This window comes from Mauremys mutica, chromosome 18 (assembly GCF_020497125.1).
Source record: "Mauremys mutica isolate MM-2020 ecotype Southern chromosome 18, ASM2049712v1, whole genome shotgun sequence".
In the NCBI taxonomy this organism is placed as follows: Eukaryota; Metazoa; Chordata; order Testudines; family Geoemydidae; genus Mauremys; species Mauremys mutica.
Genome location: NC_059089.1, coordinates 16,215,607 through 16,224,165, shown reverse-complemented (window position 1 = coordinate 16,224,165; position 8,559 = coordinate 16,215,607). Strand labels below are relative to the sequence as shown.

Sequence of the window (8,559 nt, the reverse complement as noted above, 5' to 3'; positions counted from 1 at the left end):
GGCGTGGGGCCCGATTCAGGGGAGTTGGGTGAATTGGCCTAAAGCCGGCCCTGGGGCCTCTGTCAAGTGCTAGGCACTAAACACACATATACTAAAAGTATCAGAGGGGGAGCCGTGTTAGTCTGGATCTGTAAAAGCAGCAAAGAATCCTGTGGCACCTTATAGACTAACAGACATATTGGAGCATGAGCTTTCGTGGGTGAATATAGATGCATCCGATGACGTGGGTATTCACCCACGAAAGCTCATGCTCCTATATGAGTTAGTCTATAAGGTGCCACAGGACTCTTTGCTACATATACTAAAGAAAAAGTTCCTGCCCCAAAGCGTTTATAAGTTTAAGATGAGACACCCCAGGTGGATGAGAGACACAGAGAGGGGAGCACGAGCACGAGGCAAGAGGGAGCCGGTGCATATGGCAACGCAGGAGGCGGCTGACATGGAAACACTCCACGGGGCTCCTGAGCTCCGCGGGAGCCTGTTTGAAGCTCTTGGCCAGTGCAGACACACGGGGAGATAGACGAAGCGGAGGCGGTGTGAGGACACGCGGCGATGGCCTGGAGACACACACCGGAGCGGTGCCGGGGCAGACCCCGGGGACCCTTGGCGCTGCGACCCCCGGAGAAGCCCCCGAGCTCAATCGCGAGCGTTCCCCGCCGGTCCAGAACTACAACTCCCAGGCGGCACCGCGGCGCAGGAAGGGGCGGGGCCTGGCTCACGGGGCGACACGTCACCAAACGCGCCGTCGCTCGGGGCGACCGAGGCCTAGCGAGGGCTGGGACGGCGGCCCGGCATGGCCAAGCAGTACGACACGGTGGAGTGCCCCTTCTGCGACGAGGTGTCCAAGTACGAGAAGCTGGCGAAGATCGGGCAGGGCACGTTCGGGTGAGAGCCGGAGCCTCCGGGTCTGCCCCCCCCCATGGGGTTTGGGGGACCCAGCGCCCAGGGACTCGCCCGTGCCCCCGCCTATGCTGGGGTCCACGGGCCGAGACCCCCAACCTCCCTGATACCCTCCCCAGAGCCCTGGACCCTCCCCCCCGGGATCCGAGAGAGCAACCCCCCCACCTCCTTCCCCAGAGCCCTGGGATCCGAGAGAGCCACCCCACCCCCCGGGATCCGAGAGAGCAAACCCCCCCCCACCTCCTTCCCCAGAGCCCTGGGATCCCAGAGAGAGAGACTCCCCCCCCACCTCCTTCCCCAGAGCCCTGGGATCGAGAGAGAGACTCCCCCCGCCCCCCCGGCCGGGATCCCAGAGAGAGAGACTCCCCCCGCCCCCCGCCGGGCTCCGAGCGCGCGCCTCCCCCCCCCCCGCCGGGATCCGAGCGAGCGACTCCCCCCCCCCCCCCGCCGGGATCCGAGAGAGCGACTCCCCCCCCCCCCCGGCCGGGATCCGAGAGAGCGACTCCCCCCCCCCCGCCGGGATCCGAGAGAGCGACTCCCCCCCCCCCGCCGGGATCCGAGAGAGCGACTCCCCCCCCCCCGCCGGGATCCGAGAGAGCGACTCCCCCCCCCCCCCCGGGATCCGAGAGAGCGACTCCCCCCCACTCCTTCCCCAGAGCCCCGGGATCCCAGAGAGAGAGACTCCCCCCCCGCCCCCTTCCCCAGAGCCCTGGGATCCGAGAGAGAGAGACTCCCCCCGCCCCCCCCGGGATCCGAGAGAGAGAAACTCCCCCCACGCCCCCCCCGGGATCCGAGAGAGAGAAACTCCCCCCGCGTCCCCCCCCGGGATCCGAGAGAGAGAAACTCCCCCCGCGCCTCCCCCCCCCCGGGATCCGAGAGAGAGAGAGAGAGAGACTCCCCCCGCCCCCTTCCCCAGAGCCCTGGGCTCTGAGAGAGAGAGACTCCCTCCTGAATGCCTCTAGAGTCTGCGATTCCCCCTATACCCTTCCTGCCACCTCTTGGAATCTGCAAGGCCTGCTCCCACTAGTCTCCTGGGAATCTGTGAGAGCCCTATCCCAGTGCCATTCCCTCACATGCCCTGGGATCTGAGAGCCTGCTCTCTAGAGGAGATCATGGTGCTTCTTGGCCTGAAGTGGGAAGACCTGGGTTAGGCAGAGGGTCAGCACAGAGCTGCCTGTGTGGAAGTGTAGAAATGTCTTGCCTGGCTGTGCCTGCTCCACTTGGCCACTTCTACTCCTCCAGGAATGCTCATGTGTTTCCGTCCTCTCTGCAGGGAAGTGTTCAAAGCAAAACATCGACAGACTGGCAAGAAAGTGGCTCTGAAGAAAGTGTTGATGGAAAATGAGAAGGAGGGGGTAAGATAGATGAGCATGTGCCTGTCCTGTGTATGGTGTGGGAGAACTGGAGTTTGAGAGCTGGGCATGTGTCTTTAGTAGACAAAGACTGAATCTTTGTTTGGGGTGACAAGGAAATTCATAGTGTGTGTAACTTTGCAGGATCTACTGCAGTAAAAACCACTATGGAAATGGATAAAGTAATATACAAGACTTTCCATTTAGAAAGTCTTGTGTTTCCCTATGTATCAGGAAAGTAATTTGTTTAAAAAAAACCCTCTTTCCATATTGCTGCCTTGTGTGTCTGAGTCACCTCTCTGTTGTTCCCAATAAGATGTTACTTCTGTTAACATGGTAGTCTTGATACACTGAGGAGATGGGGAGCCGCATTCTAATCAGGATCACACATCAATACAATGTGTCCATATTCTGATGACAAACATCCCTATTGCTGGTGATCTCATAAGAAGCAAAACCAGACTGGATTCTCTTTCACCTCTCACTTTGTTTTTTTTTTTTTAGTAGCTCTTGCTGCACCCTAAGGGCCTGATCTTGTCTGGTGTTAAGGACACTCAACTTCTACTTAAGTTACTAGGTGCTAAGAGTTGTAAACTGAGCAGATTGGAACTGCACAATGTTGGTTTTAGCCTCTGTTCTGACCCTAGCTGCACTTTGTCCACATTTAATTCTGCTTGAATACATCTCCTCTTTGAGATTTCTGCCATGATTTTCTCTCTTCCCTCCTCTGCCACTCCCTCCCCCCGCACCTGCTTTAGACTAGATTGGGATAGCAATTCTGATGTGTGGCTCTCTCTCTCCTTGTTAGTTCCCCATCACAGCCCTACGTGAGATCAAAATCCTTCAGCTGCTCAAGCATGAGAATGTGGTGAACCTTATCGAAATCTGCAGGACCAAAGGTAGCATGTTTTAGTTCCCCCTTTTTGTTTTGTTCACTCACATCAGTTGATCTCTAGTGTAGCCTTTATTTTTCTTTCAGTGAGGTGCACTTGCCCAATACAAAATAGCCTGGTTTGTCTAAAGATTTTGGTGGATACCTGTCTCCTTTGGATAACAGTGGCCTGCTGAGCCCTTGGGCAAGTCACTGCCTCTCCCTGCGCCTCAGTTTCTGTAAAACTGGGATAAATGATACTGACCTGCTTTGTAAAGTGCTTTGAGATCTATGGATGAAAAGAACTGTGTGGTGGTGGTGGTGGTGTTATATATGAGAGTTAACACCTGATGTGCTAGGGATGTAGCATAGCTTTGACTCCATCGCAGCTCGACTAGAAGACGCCCTTGTAAGCTCCTTTAAAATACTGGGCTACTACAGTTGAAAGTGTGTGCGTGAGACTATAAAACTCATGTGTCTGTTTTTTTTTTTTAACAACAACAAAAAAAAACACTGGAGAGAAACTTGACATGGAAGTTTCTCACCCTGAAAGTGTTGTTTTTTGTTTTTTTTTTTAACATTTGTCCTTTCTTTAAAAAGCAAACAAATCCCAATGGTGTTACTATGCCATTAGTAGCTGGAGCTCTCCCTCTTGTTTAACACAGGTTGGCTCTTTTTATCAGCTTTGTATTAATGACACGCTCGTTTGCTGCGAGTTCCTGTACCGTGGCTGGTAACTGTTAGCACTTTGGTAAATTAAGTCAAAGGTTTTCTGGTTCCACGGTGCAGTCACTTGAATGCCTGGTTGGCCTCCCACTGCATTGCAAGCTGTCTCTTTGGGGCAGCCTCCTCTGTGTTTGTGTAGTGCTAGCATCTGTGCTCCTGGAAGCAAAGCACATCATCTGAGGCGGCGTAAAACCTTCTATTGTGTAATAGAGCATTTGAGAAATAGAAGAGTGCTTGGTTTTGCTCAGTCTTCTGTTGTTCACTCTCCTGGGCTTCATTTTGGATGTGCCCCCCAGTATATTAATTAAATCTTAAAAAACATAAGAACTTGACTGGAAGGGTCCTTCTGGGTCATCAAGTCCAGTCCTCTGCTATGAGCAGGCAGCCCTGTCATATCATCTTAGTTGTAAACTTATCAAGCTCCATCTTAAAGCCAGATAAGTGTCTTGCCCTCGCTACTATTGTTGAGAGGCTGTTCCAGAACCTCATTCCTCTGATGGTTTATGGACCTTCTAATCTCCAGCCCAAGTCTCCCTACGGCCAGTTTATCCCATTTGTTCTTGTGTACAACATTGTCCTTTAGCTTCAGTAGCTCTTCTCTCTCCTTGGTGTAGTTCGAGAGAGCAGTCATTCCCTCCCAGCCTTCACTTTGCTAGGTGAAACATTCCTTCTCGGAAGACAGGTCACCCTAGTAGCCCATTCTGTGCAAATTGAATTAATCTTTTCTGAACATGGGTGACAAGAAACAATGTGCTTTATGTTATGTACACATACCTATGATCTTCACTGCTGTAACCCTCCTCCTCCATTCCCCCTACGTCTCCTTTGGATGGCCTTATGGGGATCTAGATGCTGAGGTTCTTGGTGGCCAGGGATGTCCCCATTTCTCTATATAGCTATGGCTGTGTAATTGAAGACACTGGGGGTACGTGGTGGAAGGGGGCAGGCGAGGTGGAACTTGTGTGTTCACCCTGACGCTCGATTGTGACCTTAAGACAGAGCTGTGTTGTGTTTTCTATTTCTTAGTTATGGGGCACTATTTAACCTTCTAAGTGGAATGGTGCTTGAAGTAAGGCTGGCCAGCGTCTGGTGCTAGAAGTTGACAGCAGGAAAGCTAGCCGTCACTGGGGGTGAGAGAACTGTTTGGGTTGAGAGACCTCCTTAACGACCGCACCCTGCTTCTCTTGTAGCCTCCCCCTACAATCGCTGCAAGGGCAGCATCTACCTGGTGTTCGATTTCTGTGAGCACGACCTCGCAGGCCTCCTCAGCAACGCCCACGTGAAGTTCACGCTGTCGGAGATCAAGAAAGTGATGCAGATGCTGCTGAATGGACTTTACTACATCCACAGGAATAAGGTAAAGGGCCGGATCTGTATTCCCTTGCTGCATGGCTTGAGGGCTGAGGTTGCAATGGCCTTGTGTGTGCCCTGCTGAGATATAGGCATGTGAGTACAGGCCAGTGTCTCTAGCTGGGCTGCTAGTTCTGCACACTGACGCTCTGAGACGTGAGTACTTTTCAGGGTGGCTCAGCACTGAATCAGAAATGATTATTCTCAGTCTCAGTGTTTGATGCTGGGAGGCTCCTTTTTATAGGTTGGGGGAGTGTGACGCTTTAGCAGAGCCAGTGATGGCCAAGTGAAAACGTAGGATGTGTTTTCAAAAGAGGGAGAATGATGCTCTGAAGGATCCTTATCAAGTCCTCTCAACCCACCACAGTGTTTGTAACACTGCAGAATAGTGTGTCCAAAGAAACGATACACCTGAAAACCAAATGTAAGGGTGACCCGTGTTCTAAGTTCAGGAGCTAATGCATAGCTGTGCTGTGACTGCTAACCTGAGGGCCCAGGACTGATTGGGCCATGTAATCTGAACTCACCCTGGCTCTCCCAGGGCAGGGGTGAGGCACATTAGCTACTGTGGGGATGCTTGTCATGCTACTGCCTGTGCTCTCTCTGTCCTGTGAGTGACTGGAGGGTTATGGTTCCAGTACATCTCACCAGTTCTAGATCCTCAGCTATAACTTCCCTCTCCAGCCAACTCCATGCTCGGTGTGATGCTCCCAATGGGTTTATTTTCTGTTGTGTTCATCCACGTCCAATCCTAGACTTTCCGATGTTTCTTTTCCAGGGTCTGATGCCCCGTTCACCTTCCTGGTGGTGGGGATCTTTGTGATGAAGATAGAGCTGGATCCAGCGGAAGATGACTTAATGGCTTAACCTTTCAATTTCCCTCCTTTGTGCAGATCTTGCACCGGGATATGAAAGCTGCAAATGTACTGATCACCCGAGATGGGGTCCTGAAACTGGCGGACTTTGGTTTGGCTCGAGCCTTCAGCCTGGCAAAAAACAGTCAGCCCAACCGCTACACCAACCGGGTGGTGACTCTGTGGTATCGGCCTCCGGAGCTTCTCTTAGGTAGGTGGGAGGCTTGGCTAGAGGAGAAATTGCATAGGGAATTCTCCCATCTTGTTTGTTTCTCTTTCCCCGTCCCCTTTACTATTTTGTTCTCTCAGTCTGGCACACGTAAAGCTCTTAATATTAGAGTCTAAGTGGCGAATCTATTGCTGCTCTCTTTAGGGGAACGGGACTATGGCCCCCCCATTGATCTCTGGGGTGCAGGCTGCATCATGGCAGAGATGTGGACTCGCAGCCCCATCATGCAGGGGAACACGGAACAACACCAGCTCACTCTCATCAGCCAGCTCTGTGGATCCATCACTCCGGAGGTAAGGGCCCCAACACATGGGAATGCAGCACCTGTGGGAAACTGCAGTGAAACTGTATGGGCATGGGCTTAGAACCCTGGAATCCTGAGCGCTAATCCTGCCTCCGAGACAGACCTGCTGGGTGACCTTGAGCAGTAATCTACCTATCAGCTGCATTTAAAGGGGGTAGCCTTACGTCCCAAGAGTGGGGAGAGGTGTGCTCAAGGTGTGCATTGCTCCTTGAAGAGATCACGCATGTTTACTGTATCCAGAATGAGACGCTGCCCTGCTCTAGCACCTCGACCAAAGAGAAACGATGAATTTAGCCTCTCGCCGGGTGAGGTGAGTATCACTCCCTGTGATGGGCTGGAGCCCTGGGATGTTCTGTACTGCTGCTCGTCTCTGTGGCATCTGTTCGACTGCAGCAGTAAAATCCCTAATGGGTGTCATGGGACCCTAGAGGGTGTGTAGTGAAAGAACTGGTTGGTTTGTTTCTCCACTACAGCTGAATGTCGCATGCCTGTGGGGTTTAGTTAGGGCACCAACATCAGGCTCTAAAACGGTTTAGCTGTCTTCTCGCTCAGGCTAGTCTCCCTTGTTGCCCCCTCTAGGTTTGGCCAAATGTGGATAAGTACGAGCTGTACCAGAAACTGGACCTGCCCAAGGGCCAAAAGCGCAAGGTTAAGGATCGCCTGAAAGCCTATGTCAAAGACCCCTACGCTCTGGATCTCATAGACAAACTGCTCGTTCTGGATCCTGCCCAAAGAATAGACAGTGACGATGCACTGAACCATGACTTCTTCTGGTCGGACCCGATGCCCTCTGATCTCAAGAACATGCTCTCCACCCACAATCAATCAATGTTTGAGTACCTGGCTCCACCCAGGAGAAGAGGTGGACACATGCCGCAGCAGCCAGCCAATCAGGGCAGGAATCCAGCTGCAACCAATCAGACAGAGTTTGACAGAGTGTTTTGACTGCTGGGGGCCCCGAAAAGCGAGTAGGGAGCAGGCTGTTTTTCTTTGAAATACCCTTATGTTCTGCAGTCTCTTGTAGCAGCAGCTCTGATGGAAAGGAGGTACAGACCCTGGTCTGAGATGTTGGGCTGGACGAACTGTCTACAGTTGTGTGCATAAGGGACGTCCTTGGGAGCTGTTTCGAAGGGCCTGGGATCATCTCTCAGCCCATGTGGCACAGAGTTTCTGCCTCTGCCCCCAGAAATAGCATCTCTTTACCAGTAGCTGGCTCTAATGGGTCATTTCTACTGGGGAGCCACTGTTGGAGAAGGTTTTGTCACTAGCCAAGCTTTACCACACTGGAGGACATGACTGGGTGACTCGTTAACTGAACTGCGGATGCCGCTGGCAAGATAGATTGGCCCACATTGGGAACTGCCTCAAATCTCATCAGAATTGCTCCTCCGTGGCTGCAGTTCCCCATGTGGTCCTTCCTTCTGCTTGTTGTGTGTAGGGTGAGGGTCACATAGCTGAGTGCCACTGAGCTTTGTGTGCGTGTGTCTTCCTTGTGTGGAGCCAGTGGGATTGGTACAGACAAAACGCCTCCAAATTCGAGAACTAGCTCGCACCATGGTCAAGACTGCAGCACGTCCTTCTGGTTCAGACAGGGTCAGAGCCTGTGAGAAACAAAGGGTTTCAGCGACTGAACAGGAAGAAGAGTGAGGGTGCTTGTTACTGTTGCTCTGACTAGGAGGATCTGTCTGAGTCGTTGCTTTCAATAAAAGTTCATCATGCTTTCCGGTCAGCCTACTGCCACTTTTGGTTGTAATCTGCAATTAAAGTTCCCTTTCTTAGACCCCTGGTCTGCTGTGTATTCCTCTGTCTGACTCACTAACCAGTGCGACAACAGCACCAGTTCAGATCTGAAGGGAGTTGGACGCATTCTGCTCGTAGTCTGAGGGTGGATGTTAGTGGCGGATGGCAGATGTCTGTCCAGCTCCTCTGGGTGCTGACCATAGCGACAGAGCAGCAATGCTTAATGAGCTATT

At 52.4% G+C, this 8,559-nt stretch overlaps 1 protein-coding gene across 1 annotated transcript; it reads left to right on the top strand.

Moving 5' to 3' along the window:
• The first annotated feature begins 643 nt into the window (after window positions 1–643).
• On the top strand, window positions 644–8,366 carry CDK9 (cyclin dependent kinase 9). The gene is made up of 7 exons (XM_044992438.1): window positions 644–885; window positions 2,174–2,255; window positions 3,061–3,151; window positions 5,040–5,206; window positions 6,093–6,264; window positions 6,427–6,575; window positions 7,166–8,366. Exons 1-7 carry the CDS (start codon window positions 794–796, stop codon window positions 7,529–7,531), a joined length of 1,119 nt encoding a protein of 372 aa, XP_044848373.1. The 5' UTR covers window positions 644–793; the 3' UTR covers window positions 7,532–8,366.
• Window positions 8,367–8,559: the final 193 nt, after the last annotated feature.